General features: G+C 41.7%; 1 protein-coding gene across 2 annotated transcripts in view; it reads right to left on the bottom strand.

Annotated features, from left to right (window-relative positions):
* The window catches only part of SNX4 (sorting nexin 4), a 480,207-nt gene that overhangs the window by 207,914 nt on the left and 247,298 nt on the right, over nt 1–24,995 (bottom strand). For both annotated transcript variants that reach the window (XM_078682437.1, XM_078682436.1), the window contains 2 exons: nt 7,126–7,198; nt 2,596–2,657 (listed from right to left, as the gene is read on the bottom strand). In XM_078682437.1, coding sequence (XP_078538563.1) covers nt 2,596–2,657; nt 7,126–7,198 — 135 coding nt within the window. The remainder of the gene's footprint in view (nt 1–2,595; nt 2,658–7,125; nt 7,199–24,995) is intronic.

Genomic DNA, 24,995 nt, shown 5'->3' with positions numbered 1-24,995 from the left:
AAAAACAGAGAGTTAACACGCAAAACATTAACATATCCAAACCCAGTTATAAAAATTGAGTACAATTTCACAAATTATAAAAATGGAGTAAAATTTAACAAAATGACACTTTAATGGCAAAAAAACAATAAGGCCAAACAGAGATATGAATATTCCGATGTTTAAGTAGGAATAGGGTCAAGAAGAACAGACTGACCAGGATAGTCAATGGTCATGGTAGATCAGAATTTAGGTGCAATCTGATGCAGACCGAGATGGAGCACAGATTCGAAACACCAACCTGGTTCGTCCTGGCTAGATTGTACTGTCTGACTTTAGTCGGTTAAGTCTTAATCCACCATATGAGGGGGGACGGGGGGGGGGGAGAACTTCCAAATCCCCCCAGAACCTCAGGGTGTTAGGCAGAAGGCATTGTAGTTCCGGCCCAGGTACAGTTGCCACAAATGAGCTGAGTGGTTGCAGTAAAGCTCTCTTGTAGCTTCCTTTATACCTGTAGCTTAAACAGGAGGTCAGCCCTATGATCCTTGGAGTTCACTTCTTTGTCCTGAGTACAGGATATTGGAGGCCCTGACAGCAGATCCAGTCCTCTTCTGTTCTTGCTTAGATCCAGGAATGTTCTGAAGTTGGTAGCTGGAGTTGTCACATTAATGCCTGACACGAGCTAGTGGTGAAAATGACTCCTGAACATGTTCTAACCAATGGCGTAAAAGTTCCCAGGGCCAACCATATCAACCTTGGGCATTTTCAAGATGGCTTAAGACTTCTGCCAAACTAAACTTGGGCTCTGATGGCTGGGGTGTATGTGGAGAGTGTACCAGAGTAATTCTAGTGTGCACCAAGAGCAGGTTTGAAGTAGCCATGGTATTCCCAATAACCCAATGAGAGAATTCTAGTAGAACAAAACAGGATTTACTAGCAATCAGACAGTGGATACACAAGAATTGCTTTGACAACCCGTTTCCCTTCCTTTCAAACGCACCCCCAGTGTTATATGTAAACCCAGCAGACCGATCAAGCAGGATTTGCCACTAATGTAAACAAGCATTTGCTATGCAATAGGTCTCGCATATATGAGAGCTTGAGCTATCGGCATTGTAAATGACAATGCCTTTTATTTCTGTGTTGTTTTTAAAACAGGTAAATAAAAGGCATTGTCATTTACGATGTCAATAGCTTAAACTCTCGCAAATGTGAGACCTATTGCATTGCAAATGGGTTCGGCGACAGTGCTAAAAAATAAATAAAAAGCGTTAGAAGAGAGCATGTCCTGCCTGCAACAGCTGGCAGGACAAACCTATTTGAGAAAATAGCGCTCAGAGTCTGTAATTTAAAGCCTACCGAGAAACAACACATGTAACAAGGGGTGTTACCATGGGAGGTTACAAAATGAGACAAGGAGGTACTGAGGAGGAGCTACTAAGCCTATTGACCAATGGACAGCCACAGTTTACAGTGGACAATGACACAAGCCTAGGGAAAATATGGGCATAGAGTGGGCTGAGCTACAAGTCTCTACCTGAATACAGCATGCCTCACAGAATAGCGCATGCTCTGCCGAGGCTCTCCCTAAAAAGGATATTTAAAGCCTCACATGGCATATTCTGTCAGGTTCAGAAAAGTCATCTCTGTCCATTCAGGGTCAGCCTATTGTTTGTTCCTGGGAAGCAAATGCTAATCACTGGATAGCAGAAGTGGGAGAGCAAATGCATATCTGGCCTCCAGGAACTTCAAAGAGAGAAAGGTAACTTTCTAAAAGATACTCTTCCTTAATATAAAAAATCTGACCACCACTGAATTGGATTTTATTAACTATTTAAAATTGTGGTTTTATTATTTTTCTAGTTATACCCATTCCAGAGATACACTATCACGATTTTTAATCTATACCATCATTTACTTTATAGGACAGCTTGGCCTGCCACCGTGAAAAATAGCTTTTGGGTGCTAGTTAATGTAAGGACACGTTGACATTAAATTTGCATATGTCATACTTTTAAATACCATTTACCCTGCCTTGAAGGTGACAAAGGCCTATAGGGCTGACTTTTTAATATTTTAAATGAAGGTTTTGACCTGTCAAATGGGTTTATTTTGACAAGTTGACCTGCAGTTTTTACACTGCTGCAGTCCATTAGTTTTTACACAGGTGCAGTCCATTAGGGATATTTAACTTACAGGCCTGGGTACATTTTGTACCTTACACTAGGGACTTATATATAACAAATAAAGCAATTAGAAATGTGCCAATTGAACCATGTTTAAAGGGGTAGCACAAGCACTTAAGACACTTTAACATGGTTAGAAGGATTAGGATACACAGAGGTCTAACACTAGTAAAAATATAGGTTTCAGCAAAAGGTAAAAAATACTGGGTGACCAGACAGAAAAAGAGGATTTCCTACAGTTTGCCAAAGCAGTAAAGTCAACAGCAGTTTATCATAAGGAGAGGCAAGCTTTTATTTGGTTAAATGTTTCTGTGTAAAATTCACCTAATTGAATATTAGTTTCTAAAACATAAGTGGCAGAAAACAGATAAATTGAATCACTTGAAAACCATCTGAACATTTTGCGTCTTTAAGAAAAACAAAATCTCACCTGAACACTCTTCCATAATTGCCATGTACTTTATACACGCCATACAAGCGGTCTGCAACTCTCTGAAAAAGTAAAATTGAAAAAGGGTTTTGAAATAAAATGTAAACACTCTAAAACAAGACGATGTTCATTTTAGGTTGAAAGTATGAATGTGTGCAGCAGTCAGAAATACCAACAGAAGGCTTACACCTAATCCTGTTGAATGCTTGCTTTAAGTCACAAAGTCTAACCCCAAATTTTATTTTATTTTTCATTACTGGGCAACTGCTCCATACCCATCCCTTTATGTTACTCCTCTCCCCTATTGAAAGTCAGAATGCCCTCCTAACCTCTTTTCTTTAGCATAAGAGAGATCATGTGTATGGAAACCGGGCTAGTTGTTGTGCATATTGTGAGGCCTGCACAACTAATAGGTTCACAAACACCCCCTCACTAGGAACCAAGCACCTCATTGTACCACTTGAATCTCTCAGGGTAGCAAAGATCAGCAGTCCAAGGCCTACTCAGGAGAGACAGTGTGGGATAGTAATCAACATTCGCAGACACGCAATAATAACACTCAATAAATGATTATCTTGTCGGTGATTTTTGTTTAGGAAAGGAAAAGTAAATTTATTAAACACTACTTAATACTATGCAGTTATTTACAAATATACATAAGGCTGCTGAAAATAGCTTTCATAACCTTATATTTAGCCTCTATAGGGTAATGCCCCAAAAATCCCAGATTCCTCCCAAACCCCATACCCTATAGGACACTGTCATATAGGAGGGTGTCACTTCAAATTAAGCAGGCCTATTGGCACTATCAAGGTTACCACATTTACAGACCAAGTAGCACAAGTTATAATTAATCGCTCTTTCATTGGCTTCAGTAACCATCATTCATTTGCAATCATTATAACTCATAAAGCACTGCAACCATCTGGCAGTATTATCATCATCAATAAAGCACTGAAGCCTTTCATGAAAAAACCGTTACTGTCAACAATAACAGCACATTTGAAATAGGCATTGTAAAACCATATTACAAGGGTCTATGTCTTTCTTTAACCAACTTAGGCCACAAAACCTCCAGCCATGGAACCAACCAATAGAAGTGGTTGTAGAACAAAAGTTCTAGCCTTAGGAGTGCTTAACTTTTGGCTGAAGAGCCAAGAGAATCATATTTTCTCTGAGCCTCCAGACTTAGGGCCACCTTTTTAAAGCTTTTGTTGGGGGTCGGGGGGGGTTATACCCCTGCAGGCCACCGTTACTCTATTAGACTGTTGGTGGTAGCCCTGCCATTCTGGGGCTAGCGCATGCATGATAACTTCGGGCTAAGAAAATCCCCACAAGACATTATGGGGCACTCCGCCCCTAGCTGACATCACTAAACTTTTGGTGAGAAAGTTCCTGGCAAATGTAATCTCCCTATTGTGTTAGGTGAAGAGGTATGGGCTTTTCCTTTTAGTTCAATGGGTCTGGGACGTCTCGACGCTTGTACAGTGTGACAGCAAATTAACAGATGCAGATTTGATTCCCCACCCTTCCTTCTCAGGAGCTGAGTGAAGCACTGCTGATTGCTCCTTTTGTGTTCGGAGGTCTTTATTCCCTCTGCTGGGGAGCAGTGCAATTAACTTGGCCAAGCAGGATGACAAAAGCCCTGGACTCTGATTCTAAGCTGAGCCCAAAAAATATGAAAAATATGGACACCAATAAGGTGCACATAAATCTGCTTGGGACTTCTGTAGTCAAACTGGGCACAAACCTTTACCCCAATTATGATACCTTGCTGGACTTGGTAGACCAAAGAGAAACAAAACTGCACTCCAAGGCAGATTTCCTCCTTTGTGTAGGACAGTGTCACTACAGACTAAACAGTAAATCATACTAACTTTACCTATAAGTGCCCACTAATATCATATGGTCTACCCAAGGCCACGTCTAACTTAGCAGAGTACCCTCAGTGCCAGGCTACTTGGGAGCAGTTACTGGGCACTACAGTAGTCTCCCACGTGCAGCCCTCACACGTGTAAACATGCATATGCACACATGTTCAGGTGTAACCAGTCAAGTGCCCATTAACCTTCCTGCATCACAGTGGCCTTATCTTAAAACGAGGATATGACGGTAAACATGTGCAGTCCAATTACCGTGTGTGAGACACCCCTTTTTAGGCTCTCCCACAATAAAAAGTCAAAAACCGGGTGATCCAAAAAGTGAAAAATGTGGGCAGATTAAATGAGCAGAACCGATTTCGCTACACCATGTCTTCTATACTTTCTGTTTGGATACAGGCAGTGCATCAGCTCATTGTAAGGAGGCGAAAACAGGTAATAGTGATGCTGTTGGAAGGCCAGCATGTCTCCCTGGGCTACTGCTGCTCCCTATATGCTCTCTCTCCCAACACCTCTTGCACTTCTCCATTTTACTGGCTGAGCAGTCAGAGAATTTGTCAATGGTCCAGTGCCAGTGGTGGACTGGGAGCTGAAAGCAGCCCTGGAAAATCTCATTCCAGCCCCCTAGTGTACCACGTAAATGTAGCATTCCAAATATGGCCACCCATGGGTTCACACATGTCATGCACCAGGGATCATCTTGGAATGAATTTTATTGTACTTTGATAAAACCATTCCAAGATGGTGACACCATCCATCCACACTGATGGATATGCAGCTAATTAAGAAGTGTGCAGAGAGCTATGGGGACAGTGCCAAAAAAATGGACATAGGAGAGAGGGGTGTTGGGAAGCGGAGAAGTGGGAAAAGTACTGGATAGGACAGTAGGAGGCAGGGGGAATATGAACAGACAGAGAGCAAGGGGCACAAAAGCGAGGTAGAAGGCAGAGCAAGAATCCCAACGAGAACAATCGGAAACACCAGTAAACATACAAGCACTAGGAGCTTTAAAAAGGAGCTTGTAATTTTGCTATCAAAGTTCTGCTTCACACGACCACAGTAAAATCAGGGTGAAAAAGCATTAAGCAAACACAAGCTCAAAGCTGCTAAGTTAAGCTTGCAGCTCTGTAGCTGCAGCTTTGTTTCTACCAAGTAATAGAAAACAAATGAATACAGTAAAATCGGGAGAAAAAAAATCCCCCATGTATACACAAGAAAGAATACGCAATTACATCAATTAAAACTAATAAGAAATCAATGCCGTTTTCTATACAAATGGGATACAAAGGCATTTTAAACTGCTGTATCTGCTTTTAATCAATACAAAATTGAGGGCAATGAAGTTATTTATGTTTTGAACAGGTTTCCTCTATTGAAAAAGTGCTAAAAGATTCGCTACATAAGCAGAAATATAAAGTGCTGGTTATATCAAGAGAATACCACTTTCTTAAAAATAAGCGTAGACATAACAATGATACTTTCTTAAATTCCATCGCACCAAAGAAAAGCGAATTCCAATACAGCCAGCGCTTAACATCGAGGCTTTATCAGTAGGTACCTGTTGAGTTAAACTCAAGCGCCATTTTGCCTTTTGTCACCCTCCCTTCCCCTCCAGTATTTATAGGGCAGAAATGCAGTCAGCCAACAACATCCGACCAATGAGCATGCAAACTCTCCTAACTTTGGGTTGTCAAATGAGATCACAAAGAATAGTCTTAGGATCTCAAATTCAAATGAAGGAAAGAGGCAGAATCATATGGCCCCTCCGCCCGAGCACATTTTTTTATTTTGTATTTATTTAGTGCATTTTTATAAAGCGCGGACATTACCTGAAGGTGTCAGAGTGCTGTGCAATAGAGCTAGTTACGTTACAAGAGAAAAGTGGTCCAAATAGAACATTACAAAGACTAAAAATGTAGGGTACACATATCACAGAATCCAACACAGCACGCAGGGGTGAGGAATGCACAGAAAAAAACGTACAAATTTACAATGAAGAGCGAACTTCCAAGAGGGGCCTGAGAATGAAGGGTACACAAACACAAAATCCAACACAGCACGCAGGGGTGAGGAATGCCCAGGAAAAACCATACAAATTTACAATGAAGAGCGAACTTCCAAGAGGGGCCTGAGAATGAAAGTATTAGTTCTGAAAGTGTCTTTGGAAGAGAAGAGACTTGAGATCAGCTTTGAAGATCCGGGTCGATACATACTTATCTATCAATCATTGTCTATGTTCTCCTTTTAGAGGTGGGGTTACTTGTGTTTATCAGTTCATTCAGTTCCTGCTGACAAAGATTTACAATAACTGCTGGGAAACGCAAATGAAGCCAGCAGTGTCGATGCTCGGCGAATGGGTTGCCTATCGCTGGGGGTACAAGCACGCTATAAATACACTTTGCAAGTCGGGCATTAGTACGCTTTCCCCGCATCTGGTAACGTCCCACCATCTCCTCGACTCCTCGGAAAGGGGCTGCTTTGGCTTCCGAACCGAATGACGTCATTCTCAGCAGCGCCCCGAAACCGGGGACAATGGCGCAGATGTTGTGCATACAGCGCTGTCTTTCCAAATATGGGCCTTGCACGCAGGCAGGACCACTGCCGGCTACAATTGTACTTTGTCATAACACCACACAAGGGAAATACTTACAGCGCGGACTCGCAGGAGGTGTGATATGACAGACTGCAGTTCATCGCTGTAATGTTTTAGTTCAGAAAATCTCCTGGGGGGACAGAACAGATAGTACCTCATTAACCATCATGAGAAAAGCATAACATAATCTGTGAGAAATAATCACAGCACAATAGCTGGCGACAGCACGTTTGGTTTAAGCGTCTAAACAGAGTACTTAAGGTTTTCAACAGAACTGAGGCCAGAACCCAACCGTGAAACTATTTACATTCAGTTCTTGAAACGCTTATTTGTACTGCACCAAAACATTTAAACATTGAACCTCGCTTTTCAGAGAGAGCAAAGGGGTTAAAAATGGCCTGCATTTTTTGCAAATAAATACAGCGTTTTAATTCGAGTTGTGCAAAAGCACTGATACTTTACTTTCCCGTCCATTAATTTTAACAACTTTCCCCAAACATTAGCATTATTTAAACCGTCACAAACAAATTCAAGTGGCAACATTACTGTGTGCTCTGGGTAAAACGGTATAACTTACAAGAAAATGGCATAAGTGTTATTTCTGTCAAGGACTTCGTTAATTTATAACAACATTTTAAGGACACTTTCAACATCCGAGGTCCACAGTTAGCATTTTTATTTCAAAGGACGTCTGGGTCGTAACTGCGCAAGACAGGTGAAGACTGCGAGCATTTCGTAATGACAATCCCTTTTTTTCAGCACTTGTAACTACAGTTTTGCCGTTTAGTAACACTAGAAATAGCAGGTATTATTATCCCTGTTCAATTTCATGGCAACCAATCGTGGCTGAGCAGGCCCAATCGCCTCACCCAAGTTGACCCACTTGCATTGACTTCCAGTCAATGGACAAAGTACTGACCCTGGCTTACAAACCTATTATACCAAGTATATTCTGGCATATAAACACACAAACAATCCTGAGCCAAAGGTAAGACTAATGTTAACTAAAAACACATAGCCCCTGTGAGTGGGGGCGTGGCTGTGAGAGCCTCGTATGCCGTTTTTTGAACGGCTTTTAGAGCTACAGTGTTGGCGGAAGGTGTGCTGATTACGCTGTTACAGCGGTACGGCGTCTACATGCAGCGGACCGGCTTTTCTGCATTCCGGTAATCTGAACTTTCTCTCAAACGCGGGCGGCCGCCATTTTCTATGCCGAGTCCGCGTTTGGGTGTTTACTTCTATTTTACTATGCCACTGCACCTCTCCTGCATTGCATCTAACCCTGGAGGAAACGCTTGGCAGTACTGCTGCTTTCTTGTTCAAAGCCTTGAGACTTTTTTTGCCAAATGCCTCTTGCCACTCGACTTTCAGTGCCCTCCTCTTAATCTGTGGTGAATTGCGGCCGCCATTTTAGGAATGCATCTTTTGAAGTGTTCTGCTCCTTTCTTTCTCGTTCTCTGATTATACTCAATCACTTGTTTTTTGGAGAAACTGCCTGAAAATATTTTATGCTTCTGTGCAATTACCTTGCCGTTGCTGGCCTCTTGCCTCTGGCTTCTGCGTTTGTAATGACTCATTTTTATTTGTGAGGAAACCACAACCACCATTTTGAAATGATGGACTTGGAATATTACGCTGCCTCTACTTACCTTTTATGACTTAAATATCTTTAAAAGTGACAACGTTTTTTCCACAGTTATACATCATACTTGTGCTGGCTTTTGTGGATGCTCCCCATATATATTGTGGTTTTTATTATCACAGTATGCAGGTCATTTTGCCGTTCTCATCGCAGTGAGTGTCTAAGGATTTAAAGGTAGTCCGTTCTTTTGACTACTCTTTTTTATCGCTTCATTGCACCACTTGCTGTATGCCCCTCTTACTGCGTAAGCATTTCTAAGCCGGTTCACTCTCTGCAATTACTTTGGCTCCTGCTGTTCTCTGTGTTACCTACCTTTTTTTCTGCTTACTTCTGTAACACTTTTTAGCAGGACCGCATCAGTATGGCGAATGACTCTCTTACTCCAAAAATGTCACAGACAGGAACCAAACCTAAGAGGCTTAAGAATGACCCACCTTCCCCAATTAAGTCTTCTCCTAATCCTGTTTTGGATTCTATTCTTGAGGAGGTGCGTGGTCTCCAACCATTCATGATTGCCACGAATGCAAAGCTTCAGCAGATTGAAGAACGCTGGGTTATCATGGAGGGCAAGGTTTTGAACTTGGAACAGCGTGTGAGCGATATTCAAGATGCCTCAACTAAAATCCCACGATTGGAACAAGAGATCCACAAGCTCAAACTCCACACAGAGGATTTGGAAAATCGCAATCGTAGGAACAATCTACGCGTCTATGGTGTTCCGGATAATGTGGAGGGTCCTGACATGGTGTCTTTCATACGGAAATTTCTTCAAGAACTCTTGGATCTTCAACCGACGTCACATCCTCTCAATATCCAGAGAGCCCATTGTCTTGGCCGCATTAATTCCAATTCTTCCAAACCTCTTGGCATCATTATGCTTTTCCTAGAGTTCACAGAGTTAATGTCTGTTCTGAAGGCCGCCAGGATCAAGCGGCGCCTTCAATGGTCTGGACATAATATTTTTATCTCGCAAGATCTTTCATCTGCTACGAATGCCCGGCGCAAGGAATTCTTGAATCTTCGACCTCTAATGAGACAACTGAACATTCAATATGGAATCCTGCACCCATGTTTTTGCAAGATCACGCATAATGGCTGTACCAGATCCTTTGATGATCCGCAGACGCTTCATACTTATCTTCAGAGTGTCTCTCCTTCCAACATGGACACTGCACACTAATGTTTCTCCTCCTTTTCATTCTTCACTGTAACTCTTCTTATATTTTCAGCCCTGACCTCCTTTAATCTTTTTCTTTTTCCTTTTGTCCTTTTTCTTCTTTATTCGGAGGTTCTGCTCTCACATCCTTGTGTCTTTCTTTTCTGTATATGTCCTTTTTTTTTTTGGTAGCTCATGGGGCGTGCTCTCTCTCTGGTGTATCCCCGCCTTGGATGTTTTGGTTATTCTCTGCTTCTCCGATCAGGCCTTTGTGCTTTGATCTGTTTACTCTTTCTCTTTTTATTCCTTGTCTCCTTTTTCTCTCTCTTCTTTTTTCCTTCTTCTTCTTGGCTTCTATACTTTTTCTCCATTTTTCAGTACTACTATATTCCTAAGCGATCTCTGCTTCTATTTTTGTTCTTCATGTTGTTCTTTCTTTTATCTATTGCTGTATTCCGAATCAGTAATGTGCGGTCTCTACTTCTATTTCTGTTCTTCAGGTTGTTACATTTTGTATTTCTTGGTGTATTTGGTCTCAGTATTGTGAATGTTCTGGGAGTTCTCTTTATCACCCACTTATGTATTTTTTGTCTTCCCTTTTGTAGTTATCTCCTTGCCATGTGTCTGCTCCATTTGTCGCCCATTCTCCCTACCCACCAACATGTGTAACTTTGTTTCCTGGAACGTGTGTGGTCTTGGTCATCCTGTCAAGCGTCAAAAGGTACTGTCTCAGATCTAAATTTAATTTGCAGGTTGTTTTTCTTCAGGAAACGCACTGTACGGATGTTGAATCTGTTAAGCTGAAGAGGCAATGGGTGGGCCAAGTTGTGTTCTCCCCTGCTGTTAATAAAAAGGGAGGGGTTGCTATTTTATTTCACAAATCTTTAAATGTTCAGATTATTTCTTCTCAAAATGATGCTGAAGGACGTTGGGCAATGGCTAAGGTTGTTATACAAAATAAGACGCTAGTCTTACTCAACATATATGGTCCAGTACACCCTGATCCAAAATTTTGGAAAGACAAAGTCCTGATTTCGTCCATAGATTGTCCTGATTTTGTCATAGCAGGTGATTTTAACCAGTGGTTAGACCCCTTTTCAGACAGATTATCCCCTAGTAAATTTCAAACTGATAAATCTCATAAGAGTTTTCAATCTGCTATTGCCTCTCGTCCTTTATATGATTCTTGGAAAATGTGTAATCCGGATTTGCTAGAATATACTTTTTTTTCCAATGTACACCATACACGCTCGAGAATTGATTACATTATGATTAGTAAGTCTCTTTTGCCCTCCATTCAAAAATCTGTCATTGGCTCTATATTAATTTCTGACCATGCTCCTGTTTATACTACCCTAGATCTTTCCCTTATTTCTTCTAAATTTAGTCGTTGGAAATTGAATTCCTTTCTTTTGTCTGATGCCAGTTTTATGAAAGAGAGTGTGGAGTTTTTCACTGAGTTTTTCTCCTTTAATAACCCCTCTGACACCTCTATTTCCAACAATTGGGATGCCTTTAAGGCTGCTTTCCGTTCATTCACTATTTCCTATGTTTCCAAAAAGAAGAAACTTAATAAACAAAAGTACGAAGACCAGCTTCAGATGATTAAGCGCCTTGAGCATTCCTATTTTTCCTCCAAATCCTCCTCCGCCCTTCAGGAATTAATTTCTGCCAAAACAGACCTTAACAAAATTATCACCAATGAAGCTTGTCACACCCTTCTTGAAATCAAATCTAAATTCCATGGTGGCCAAAATAAAGCAGGGAAAATGTTGGCGAATTATTTAAAAATTAAATCCGAACGTAAGACTGTTGGCCCCATCTTTAATGATTCCACCAATCAATTGGTTAAATCTGATGAGGACATTGCTGAAGTATTTCATAACTACTACCAAGCCTTATATACTGATGACACCCACCCCTCTGAAGCGCACTTAACCTCATTTTTTGAAGGCTTTCCTCCCCCTCCTTCTCTTCCGGTGGACTTTGCTCACTTGGAACGGGAAATCACTCTTCAGGAAATTACTAATGCCATTAATTCTCTCAAAAAGTCTAAGGCCCCTGGTCCAGATGGTTTGCCTGTTCAATTTTACTCTTCTTTTCACTCCTTTTTTACACCGAAACTCCTTCAATTAATTAATTCATTTATTTTGGACGCCAAAGCCTCTGGGTCCTTTTTGGATGCTCTAATCATCATTATTCCTAAACCAGACAAAGATCACTCATATTGTAAAAACTATCGCCCCATTTCTTTAATTAATTACGACTGTAAAATTTTTGCTAAAATCCTCGCCTCTCGTCTTGATTCTATTTTTCCCCGTTTAATTAATACTGATCAGGTAGGGTTTGTAAAAGGCAGACTTGCTGCTGACAATGCCCGCCTGTTTTCCAATGTCATTTCATGTAGTAAGAACATTAAAGTCCCGCTGGCAGCTCTCTCCTTAGATGCTGAAAAGGCTTTTGACCGCATAAATTGGCAATTCATGTTTCATACCTTCAAATGGTTTGGTTTTGGTCCCTCCTTCATATCCTTGGTTAAACTCCTCTACTCTTCTCCACGTGCCAGTATTTTTGTCAACAACCATTTTTCTAGGTTTTTTTCATTATCTAGAGGCACAAGACAAGTTGTCCCCTTTCCCCCTTATTATTCATTCTCTGTCTTGAGCCTTTTTTAGAACGTATTCGCTCCAATCCTAATATTACTGGCCTTAAACTCTCCTCTACTGAAACTAAACTCTCTGCTTATGCAGATGATGTCCTGATATATATGTCCGATCCTCAATCTTCCCTTCCACACTTTTTGAATGAGGTGCGTTTGTATTCCTCTATATCAGGCTATAAATTAAATTTATCTAAAACGGAAGTCCTGACCCTCAATTCGATCTGTTTCCAGTATATGTTTAACAATACGGATTTTACATGGTGTTCTTCCAAAATCAAATACCTGGGTATATGGTTTTCTTCATCCTTAACGAACACCTTTAAATTAACTTTTGACTCACTTATTAAGAAAATTCAATCACTTCTTCAAATTTGGTCCCCTTTATTCCTCTCTTGGTGGGGTAGACTAGATACAATTAAAATGATGATTACTCCACATGTTCTTTATACTGTTTCCATGCTCCCATTTAAAATTCCCAAATCCTATTTTTCAAGTATTAACACTATTTGTACAAAATTTTTGTGGAACAACAAACACCCTCGAATTGCATTGCTCAAGTTAATCCGACCCAAACCTGAGGGTGGCGTTCATTTTCCTGATTTTAAAACATACCACTCTGCTTTTTTGATTAAACAGTCCTTTTCCTTGGCTTATGACTACACAGATAACCCTATACCTAAATGGGTTCTTTTGGAGCGCTCCCTTTTAAAAGACTTCTCATTCCAACATACTGTTTTCATGTCAAATTGTTCTTTTCTCTCCAAATATCCCATTTTGAAATACTCCCAATTATTATTACATTCTGTCTTTTCTTCTACTTTATCTCCTCTTCAATGCTTTTTATCCTCTATTGTGTGGTACAACAAATTCCTTAGATATAAAGGCAAATCATTCTACTTTAAACACTGGAAGGAGAAGGATATTTGCTTTGTACATCAATTTTTTGATGGTTCATCTCTCCTTTCCTTTTCAGTTATGCAGAATTTATTCCATTTGCCTTTATCGTCTCTTACTGAATATACCATTATAACGTCTGCTATTCAGTCACATTTGTCTTCCCTCTCTCTACCTTTTCCTTCTTGCATCCCTACCACTCCATTATATTCCCTATTTTCTACTCAACAACCAAAGGCTGCCCTTGTTTATTCCATTTTGTTATCTAACGTTTCTGAACGTTCTAAATCAAATGTTGAGACTGCTTGGGAGACTGACCTTGATGCCTCCTTGCCTGTTGTGTTATGGGATCGTATATGGTCCAAACTTTTTAAAGTATCTATTGCTGCACGTATTACTCAATCTTTATTCTTTATTTATCATAGAGTTGTTCTTACCCCGGTTAGTATCCATAAGTTTTCCCAAACTTCCTCCTCCTTATGTTGGTCATGCTCCAAGGACACTGGGACTCTTAAACATCAACTATACGAATGTTCATGTGTTTTATCATTTTGGAATGAAGTATGGAATATCTGCATGCCAATGTTTTCTTGTTCTGCCCCTTTATCCTTATTGAATGTTTTTTTAGGTTCTTTATCCGATGATATCGATATTGTATCTTCTTCTGCTAAGTTATTGGACCTGTTTATTTCTCTTGCATTTAAAGTTATTTTATTGTGTTGGAAAGATAATTCTAAGCTCTCTATACATACCTGGTGGAATTTTATTTGTGATGAACACAGAATTTCTATCTCATCTTCCACCTCTGTCCCCATTAAAATTAAATCTGATCTGCTTTGGCTTCCTTTCTCCACTTATCTATCTTTCAAATCTCCCGCTTCGTTTCTTACTACTAGTCCCACGTAGTATATTTCTATCTTCTCTTTCTTCTATTCTCTTCCTTCTTTCTTTCCTTTTCTCTTTCCCTTTTCTTTTCTCTTACCTCTATCTATTCTCTCTCTTTTTCCCTCTTACTTATGCATTTCTTTACGATTACACATGTCTTGTAATACTTATGCTTATGTACTTTTTCCCAATCTGTATGACATGTCTTTTGTATTATCTTTCAAATGATAAATAAAAATTTCCTAAACAAAAAAAAAACACATAGCGCCCCCCCCCCCACCCCCCCGTCCCCACCTCCACTGAAGTTTTGTGTGCTAGGCAGGCCTGAAACACAACTGCATACATCTCACTAACAGTATATACAAAAAATAGGTCTTCAAGTATAGACAACTGTAATGGAAGTAGATTAAAACGTTTAACAGAAAGACCTCAATGGTGCTTAATAATACATATTTGCTGGAACGGTAATGTGCCAGGGTGAAAAACAAACAATTCTGTCAATAACAGAAGGCGTTTCATTTTTAGAGTTTTAAGAGTAAGTATTGATCATGTGCTAAATGACTGACTCCCTTTCTTGCTATTAAGCTGACGGTGCATTAACTGCTTTCTTAAGGAGACTAGTAATTCGAATATCCAAGTAGGAATAGTCTTAGAGCTGGTTGCAATATCGACCTGAAATAAACTTCTAGACTCCAGCAAGATTCTCATCTTCTCTTCTTAGGAGAGGTCTCTGTAGACTCCCCGCTGAAGAAGACTCCTTCAGATGGACTCCTACAAAATCCTTTACACAAAAGGGAGAAAACACCCATGCGCAATGTTGTCATCAAGGATGTAATTTTAGACGTTGCAGTGATTTTATCAATGATGTCATAGAACAGGTCATGAGTGATGTAATGTGAGGTAATTAGCAGTGCATGGCAAGGGCACATGTTAGAGTTACTTGAGATAAATATAACTGGTGAATTTCAGTGGTTTTGGTCGTTTAAAATGGTATGCTTTAACTGACATTTTCACTTAACTATCACATCCTTTTATCCTTTTTTTCAGTGAATTTCCAAGGTTTGTTTATTTTTTAATTTAAAGTAAGATATAATTACAATTCCTAATTATAACGTCAATTTAACCTTTGTGAATTTTCAGTTAATTTCTAAAGTTTTTTTGAAATCCTAACTATTACTCTCACTTTAACCTTTGTTTTTTCAGTAAATTTCAACTAATACAAAAGCTGCGCCTGTTGAGGATGAGCTATGTGTCCGGTTATCAGGCTGACCAGTTTCCGTTATACTCTCAAGACAATAATCATTGAACCAACTAAAGAATTGAGAAGCATCATTATATTAATTGTTACATTTTGGTTAGTGCCTTAATACTATTTCGTTGTTGGCCCTGTAGAACCAATGATTGTATTATATAATTACAAAACTTGTGTTGGCCCATTTCAATTTCATGGATTAATAAATAAGACATTTATCAAATAATAAATGAATATCTGAAAGGAATTCTTTTTGCTTTTCATTTAGGCCTGGAAACAAGCTGTTACTGTTAGGTGACTATCACTTGTGTGTTTATGTGACTAGCACTTGGGGAGGTAAGCACTATATTTGTTTCATAGGCCTAATAGTCCAATACATTGACCTCCTCACCCCCCTCAATTTTTGTGGGGGGCTGGTGCATTAACTAAATAACTGCAGTTGCTCACAATACTTAAAAAAACATGCTGGAGGTACCCCTGCCCAGATTGGGGGCAACACCAGCAACAAAATATATGCAATTGAGTCCATGAAGGGCATAATGTGGTGCTCCTTGCTAGGAGCAGTGAAGAATAAATAAGCGGCTCTGGTCGCTCATTTATTATTATGCACTATTGAATGTTTCTATTTATTTTTTGTGGGTGTCCCGGTACCACTTGGGACACCCACATATTTTATTTTCGTTGGGAATTTCGGTGGGCTAGAGGGGAGCCTGACTAATCCCAAGGCACTTACTCAATGTCTATCAGAACGCACTATGCCGATGTAAGTCAAACCTTTGACTAAGGGCACTTGAACGCTGTCTGCCTGAAAAGACTGTGCAGCTGCCTAATGCGCCGACCGGAAATGTGGAGATGTGCCCGATTGCACTAAGCTGCTGCATTTTACAGTAGTCACCTGGACTTGAGACAAAGCAAACTGCATCACCACCTTGACCCCAGGAGGTTTGCCCAGCTGAGCCACCAACTTACCAATCAGCGAAAGTGGAGGAAGTCTTGCCGAAACCATTGAGACCCAGGCTCCAGCAAGCTCATTGTGTGCTGAAGAGGGCCGCTCACCTGAAGAAGACTGCACTCCTACTGCCACCCCCGGACAAAGCCGTGTCTGCTCCAAAGACCGGAGCAGAGGACTGGCACGCCTGTGGCGGACACGTCGTCCCACCTAGAGAGCAAGGCACGGACTGAAGCACACTGAGGCCTTGTTGAGGCCTACCGTGGTCTCACAATTGGTGTGATAACAGACTGAGTACATGGTAGTGCCTAAGAGAGGGCACTGGAACACCGCACCTGTCCCGTAGACCCACACCAGGGTACTCTAACCAAAAGAGAAAGAGGATAAGAGGAGGGAGTAGGAGAGAGGAAACCCAGAAATAGACAAAATTAGGCCTAAGTTCTCCATTCTGAACGGGGCATGACTGGGTGTTCTCATGAGCCAAAAAGTAATCATCTCTAAACTAAATACAAAGATGGCACCATCTCCCTAAAATACAAGATTCTCTTTGGAGAGGGAATGATTAGGTGCCAATGGAAACAATGCTCAATGAATTAAGCTATCGAGACAGGAGAAACCTTATGGAGCAGATGTTCAAAAGCCAGGAAGAATAGAGACCATCAATTCACTTGGACGTGCCACCAATTGAAGCAGCTGGGTGAACTTTACATGGCCACTTTGCAGGACGAAGGAAAGAGAATAGGTTTGAAGGAATAACCTTACATTGTAAACCTGATATTCTTCCTCTTTGAGGTTCCATTATGAGAATATGGATGAACGTATCCTGGAGATCCACCAAAGACCTCGAATTCTCCAGTGGCAGCCTAACATGATTTGAGGGACTGACTTTGAAAATGTTTTTAGCAGGAAACCTGTTAAAATAGTTACGATCCAGAAAATGTTTTACTCTTAAGAACTCTGAGAAAAATGTCATCCTTCATCCCATTTGAACTTCAGAAAACTGTTATTGTTGCTCTAGTGTTTTCTAGAATTTATTATTGCAAAAATATGTTGACATCCAACAACGATTATTAAATAAACTCCAGGTCTTTCAAAATGCAACTGCCCATCTCCTCCTAAGTATTCCAAAGTTTCAGTCATCTTCTCAGGCTATAGTTGATCTTTACTGGCTGTCTGTAAAAAAACGGTTGCTTTTAAGGCCCTCTGCATTGCTCATAGAGCACTTTACAATTCTGGCCCGGAATATCTAAAGACTAGACTCTAATGGTAGGTTCCTAAGAGAATGCTATGGTCCACATTTTCTTAGAATATAGTGATACCCTAATCCAAAAGAGTACTTTGAGGTGTTTGAAGTTTAATTTTGTCCACCAGAAAACTGTGGAATAGTTTACCTTTGAAGCCTAAACTTTAATCCAATTTGATTTATTTTAGGAATCTGCTCAAAACCTGGCTTTTTTCACTCTAACGGTTAGTAGGTTTAGATTTTAGTCCAGTGCATTCACTAGCGCCAAGATGTTTTTGAGAATATGCTGAGTTTTTAAAAGATTCATTCATTCAAAACGCTTACTGTTTTTTTTCAACCCTGGTAAACAGTGAGGGTAGAAATATTGCACAATTTGGTTGCCGTGGACTGGTAAGTAGCTCTTGGGTGAGACACTGGTAGGTTATTTAAAGCAGAAGATCATTTGTAATACTTGAAAAAAATGTGGCAGTCCTAGAAGAGGTTTAGGTAAAGTAGGGGAGAAACTATTTGCTAATTAGTACTAAGCAGGTTGGGTGATAACTGCTCTTTGGTAAATAACACTGGAATGTGCCATTCTCTGACCGACATTGAGAAGAAACAAGCTGCTACAGATGAGTCCCGAAAAAGGCAGGGGAAGGATTGGACGCAGGACAAAAATTACACTTTGAAACATAGGGACTACATTTTATTGTAGACGGGCTTTGAATGTCTTACAACTTGAGCAGATTAAAACCCTATATGAGATCCTGCCTGCTGTTTTCGATGTAACCACTCTAGATTTACACCTTTGCAATAACGTGGGTGGGAAAAATTGTACAGCCGAAAGGGAAAAGTAAAGCATTTTCTTCTGCACTTTGGACACGGGATCCGTGCACTAGGTTACTCAAGCAGGACATACATACACAACACGAGAGGAGAGAAATGCAGCAAAAAACAAACGTAGAGGTCTTCCTCAACTGGCATGCTGCTGGTAATGTTTCAGAAACCTAATTTTTTAGTAACCATAACAATGTGGTGAGAGATTGTCAAGTTCTCTAAATAAGTTACCATATGGAAATTCTTTAGATATCACAATATCTCTATTTTGTCTGTGAACTACAATTTGTTTGCTTTTACGGTATTTAAGTACTTGCCTGTTTTGACTCTGGGCACTGGAAGTCCAGTATTCCGTATTCCACTGCATGTGCTTGACCGTTAAGCTGTGAAATACTGGCTAACTCCGATTTAAATATTTAACTTTTACACAGAGCCATGTAGTTAATGTGGCAAAGAAAGTGCACCATTGACGTACAAGTGAAGTGTTGCATGTCGGCTGCAGTGCAGTTTTGCACAACCCGCCTGACTTGAGGCCAGTCACTGCAAGTCTGAACTTCTGTGAGAAAGCTGAAGCAGGCACATGCCAACGGAGACAGAGTCTAGCATATATTAAAGTCTACTTTTGACATTAGTTATGTGACATAGTAGTAAGACCTTAAAGCATGAGAGGTCTAGGTGCATAATGGCCAAATGTGGGAGAAGCTCAATATTTAGAAACAAAGGACCTTGCGGACGGAGGATACTAAAAGCTCGTCTTTCACTGCATAGGTAGTGGTAGCGTTTTAACTAAAGTATGTCTGCATGCACTAAAAATCATTTTTTCAGCTTGCAAACTTGGAAACAGCTACAGAAATCATCTATGCACCATGAAAGCCTACAGAGGTGAACAAAGGTTTTTACAGAATACACTGCAAAGATGATTTTATAAAAACTTGTATGTTTCTGCCTAAGACTGTGGGCCATAATTAATTCAGTTCTACCAGGTTTCCCCCCTCCTGAGACCAGGAGCTCTGCAAAAGGTTCTGCTTAGTTTGAACCTACACATTTTCTGGAATTGAACTAGACCTTGTCACCAATCACTGGGCTGTGAATGCTAGAAGAAAGGCTTCCCACCATCAGCAACAAAGAGCACAAGTGAAATTGGAGGAGAAGAGAACAAGTACATGACATCTGCTTGTAGTCTGCCTAGAGAAGCACTAAGGGCTGGACCCAGTTTCCTCATGTATAGTTGTTCTGGTAGTGCTCTCAAGGGACGGTCAGGATCATCTCCTGTACTCTCAGCAACCGAAAAGGTTGGAAAAAGATCCAGCAAATATTTGGCACTGGGTACTGTTCTGGAGCTCTGGTTAGAGTGGCAGAGCTTGCCAGAGACCTGGATATTACAAGTCTTCCTCAGCTGTTTGGGTATTTTGGGAATAACAAGGAGGAGGTTATCCAGCATGTTTAAAACATCAAGACTTTGTGCCGAGGCTATCAGAGGCTATCCGTATGAAGCTTTTTGAAGCAAAGAAAGGCCCCAGGTGCACCCAGCAGAGAAGCACCCATCCTCATTGAGCCTTGTCCAGCTAAGTTTTGACCTTGCCTGCTTGTGGATTTTGAGTTTCAAATTGGTGACAAAGTCTGAAGGTAAGAATAAAAGGTGGGATTGACCTGAAGGGTAATCAAGACCGCCACAACTTCACAGAGTTCTCATCCACAGATGCATAAGCTATTACCAGCCAACTTGATCCTGAACAGGATAGGGGTTTGGTAGGTATTGCTGTGCTGATGTGATTCCAAAGAGGCAAATAGTGTGACTATTGTCTAACCTGGTGGACGGAGGATGCCAGCCTGTGCACAAGAGTCCCCCCCTTCTCCCCTATTCTGGCCTGAAATAGGCTGCACGTTGCCTGTTGCTCAACAGACCTGGTGCTAATCAGAGTGCTGCACCATCCTCAAGTGAGCCAGGCCTGCGCTGTTGGAGTGGACCCAAAGTGGAAACAGACCCTGATTGACCTTGAGAAAGGGCTGCGATGTTGCTGGAGTGCGTGCTAATGAGAGGCCTGGAATGTGGCTGGTGGAACCGCTTGATCGGAGGATTGAAGCTGCAGTTATCCAGAAAATACTGGTGCAGGCTGCAGGGCTGATAGGCCCAGGGACAATCTGCAGTGTTGAGGAGGCCTCCCCGAGGAGGCCAGACCCACCAGTCCTTTCCCTACTTGCAAACCGTTTTGGACGGAGTACAGTGCTTAATTTGAGCCGGTGGTTGCAGGTGGGGTCCTCATTTTTGGGTATGGGCACATATTTTCCCTCTTTGGCTTTGACCCAGAGCAAGAGAAAAACATAAAAGAGGGAAGAAAGAAAGAGAAAGACAGGAAAACAATGACAATGTGAAAGCAGTGATAAGAATCTGCAAGCGAGAGATAAAGAGGCAGGGGTTGGGTGGTAATAGATTAATGAAACATGAGGTGGAATCAAGACAATGCTGCCTTGTATTCCGATGTTAGACAGCACCAGACATAGGCTTCTGAGCAAAACATTAGGCACCAGGACTAATTATTTTACAAATCATGCACTGAGTGTTTGACATAGGTGACAAAAATATCGAGACATGGATGTCAAACTCCTGTACTGGGTAGCTGGGATGACACGACTCCTCTCGGGTATAAGAAATAGTTATCTAATCTGGGATAGATTGTCCGGAGGAGCAACAATGCCCAACAATCAACGCTTCTGAGGTGGAAAAATGAAAATTGGGCATGGTCTGGTGTAGAGCTGCCCAAAAAATATGGTTATTTGGGACAAGGATGTCCAAAAAAAAGCATGATAAATATGGGACCCATGGGGAGCCCATGAAAAAATCCTTAAGATATTTTATAACTGGGTTCTCTTGTATTATGGACTAAGACTGTTAGTGAGAAACTGACGATATGCTATTCCTATTAATTTGTCCTGGAAGACTACATGATCCATTGATGCAAGTAAGCCGTATCTACTTGGTGGTCTGTAATCTATGCCAAGTGATTATTGCCCGTCCTATAGTAGTAACAGTGACACTCTGTATCTGTTTATATTATTCAGAATTTACCAGACCCACATTCCATCATGGTCGGCCAGAAACTGCAGCTATGTCGCCGGTCTATCACACCTATTGGCTTTTTGCATTTTCTTAGTGATTTTTGATGTAAAAAAAGTTTTATTGAGTTGTTTCTTAACTTTAATTTTGCCTTCAGGGGTTCTTAAATACTTAAAACAAGCGTCTCTGCCGCAAGCTTGCTTTGTGCCATTGCTACCACCGGATATGCCTGATGTCATTGGCAAGATACATCTGTATTACTAATGTGGTGGTGCCGCCCCCACCCCCAAATTAATAATCTCACTGTCCAGTTTTAAAGAGGGCCAAAAAAGAGGGAATATGCCTTCACGGAGATATAGTCATATAAATGAACTCTAGCACAGTAAACAGCAAAATAAGTTCCAGAAATAAAACGTGTTTAATTGGTAAGAACACTACCATATTTACACAAGTAAGAAGCCATTATGTAAATAAGGCTTTCTCTACAAAGCTATAATGTCACTTTTTTAAATAGGTACAAACAAAAACACAGAATTACTAGGTTGTTTAAAGTCTGGACAAAGCTTTACACTGCCAACATTTCTTCCTATTATAAACAGATATATCACTGTGGAAATAGTGTAAACAGTTATGTGCTTTAGTTCAAACAGCATAATCTACTGTAAATGTTAACAGTCATCATTTTAAGGTACATGGCGCTGGATGTCCAGTTCATTGTGAAATGACCGTTTGCTTTAGGTCACCTCATCCATTGTTGCCGGGACATTAGTTTTTCTTTAGTGGTTATAAGCTTAGACATTAGTGCATCAGCTGGGTTTGGTAATGGGGGAAGGGGGAATGGGGTTAGATAAGGAACAACTACAAAGGTTTGATATTCAGCAAATCATTAGTCAACAGTAAAAACCTTTCCAAATGTTTTTTACACAAACAAGAACAGCTCGATCCTTTTACTGGAATTTTCCCACCCAAGAACAGTATGAGGATCTCCAGATAACATTACCAGCAGATATCCACGGAAGTAGTCTGATATTAATGAGCCAGTGGAAAGAAGTAACTAATACACTACACTTCAAACCTGAAGCAGTCTTCCCCCCTTATAAGGCACATATATATTTTTTTAACCCCTTGGCCGTGGCGCGAATTCCACCGTGGCGATGGGGAGCGAAGGCGGCGCTTCCACGCTCGTGACGGAACCACGCCGTCATGAGCCACGGGCGGCGTGTGCTCATGACGGCGTGGTTCAGTCACGGCCCGCCCACTCACTAATTCACCCACACAGGCGGGGAATCAGTGCCGCGTGGGCAGAGCGGCCTGCTCATGACGGAACCACGCCGTCATGAGCACACGGCACCCGTGGCTCATGACGGCGTGGTTCCGTCATGAGCAGGCAAGGGGTTAAACTTTTTATTGTTTTGTTACTCAGCACCAAAGCAATCATAATATCTCGGCATTGTATTAGTACCAACATTCCCCTTTTGGTGTCAAGGATCCCCAGTGTCTCAATGAGTCTGGGGTGACAGATCAGTGTTGGGTTCACCCTATGCTTCTGAACTCTTTCCATGAACCCCAGACCTCATCAAACTTCCGCGGACAACCCTTTGCCTTGTATACAGTGATTTCAGCTTGCATACACCCATCCACGACTATCTTCCACTGAGCCATCATTGCAGGATTCACACTTACCCCACAATCGTGCAATATGTTGTCTGCCACTGCGAGCGCCACATTGCTAAACAGTCCGGCATACTCAGACCCCTATTGCTCCTTTCAAAAGCCCCTGGAGGGACGCCTTGACTCCCACTTCGAGTCTTTCCTCCAAGACCTCCGAGATGCATTGGCCCACTCTGCCAGTACGACTGTATTTCGGGGCACTCCCAAAGGGTATGTAGTAATGTCCCTTGTTGACCACAGGCCCTCATACATCTATCTATCTCAGTCTGCCCGATGTGAAACAGTCTTGTTCTTGTGTAGTATCTGTAGTGTAGTATTTTGAGTTGTACCATTCTAAAACCACCTGAAAGAGGCTAACTTTCTCCGTTGGTTGCAGGCCTCCCCCTAGTCCTTGTCCTCCAGTACTCACATGTAACACTCCTATTTTCTACATAGTCTGTCGAGTGGCGTGGTTCTGCAGTGTTTTGCTAATCAGTGAGACATCGTGGTTGAGGGCGGGGGCTGAAAGCACCCAATATCAATGTGGCGTTTCCTCTGCCACATCTCGCAACTCCTCCACCGCGTGTTGTAACTGTGCTTATTGATACCATTGACTGGTTGTCATTTTTATTTGGCCTGTAGCTCGTGAAAGGAGCAGAGGCCCTGCGCAACCAGTTTTGTTAGCCCTATTAGGTCCCATTGTCTCTTGCCTTCCAGGGTCTTTCTGTTCTGCCCGGGCATTGTATTGCCACAAGGGGGTCTCAAATGTCAACCGCCCCTCTCTCCCCGATCGCCTTGTCGCTGCTTTTCAAAAGTATATCACTGTTGTGGGCGGATGGGGGCGGGGAGTGGCACACACCAGGTCTGCTATATAGTTTGCGTACTTACCCCTTTGGGTCCATCACCCACCTGTTAGCCCTCACTGAGTGCTCCTGTAACCAAAGGCCCAGTTGTTTACTACAAGGTGCAATGTCACTCAGTAGCAGAGGCCGCCCCCCCTTCATATTGGTTTCTAATCAGCGTTTGTAGGGCTATGTGAGGGGCACCTACGTCCCACAGGAACCACCATGTGACTGCCTACTGCCCTGAAAATATCCTCAGGAACACAGCATGGAGAATTATGAAGCATGTACAGGAATTGGGTAGCACTATCATTATGTTCAGAGCCGCTCTGCACATCAGGGACAGCGAGATCCTCCTCCAGTGCCCAACATCCAGTTTATAGTCTTCGAGTATGCGACCGAGGTTGCACTTGTGGAAGTCGTCTAGGTCTAGGGTAATACCCCCAAGATATTTAAAGCCATCAGTGGTCAGTCGGAGAGGATGTGGCCAGCGCTCCCTCGGGGACCAACAGGCCAGGGTGAATGCTACTGATTTGAACCTGACCTTTGACTATCTTCCAAACGCATCCAGCATTTCCAGCACCCTTGGTATGGACGAGTTGGGATCTGCCAAGTATAGTAAAATGTAATCAGCATACAGGAAGGGGATATCTTCAAAGGCAAGCTCCCTACTAAGGCTTTTAACTTGGCTGTCCACTTTCACCCAGCACACCAATGGTGCAAGCCTTAGTGTGAATAGCAGGGGGGAAGGTGGGTATCCCTGCCTCGTCCTTTTCCCGAGTTGGAATTCCTCTGCCGTTGTCTCATTAATCCAGACTGTCGTCACCGGCTCCATGCATAACAAGTGCACTCGAGGTAAAACCGGGCCCGAACCCCATCCT

Source organism: Lissotriton helveticus, chromosome 3_1 (genome assembly GCF_964261635.1).
Source record: "Lissotriton helveticus chromosome 3_1, aLisHel1.1, whole genome shotgun sequence".
NCBI classification, from domain to species: domain Eukaryota; kingdom Metazoa; phylum Chordata; class Amphibia; order Caudata; family Salamandridae; genus Lissotriton; species Lissotriton helveticus.
Note: the sequence above shows the minus strand (reverse complement) of the source record. Positions and strands in the feature narration are given on the sequence as shown.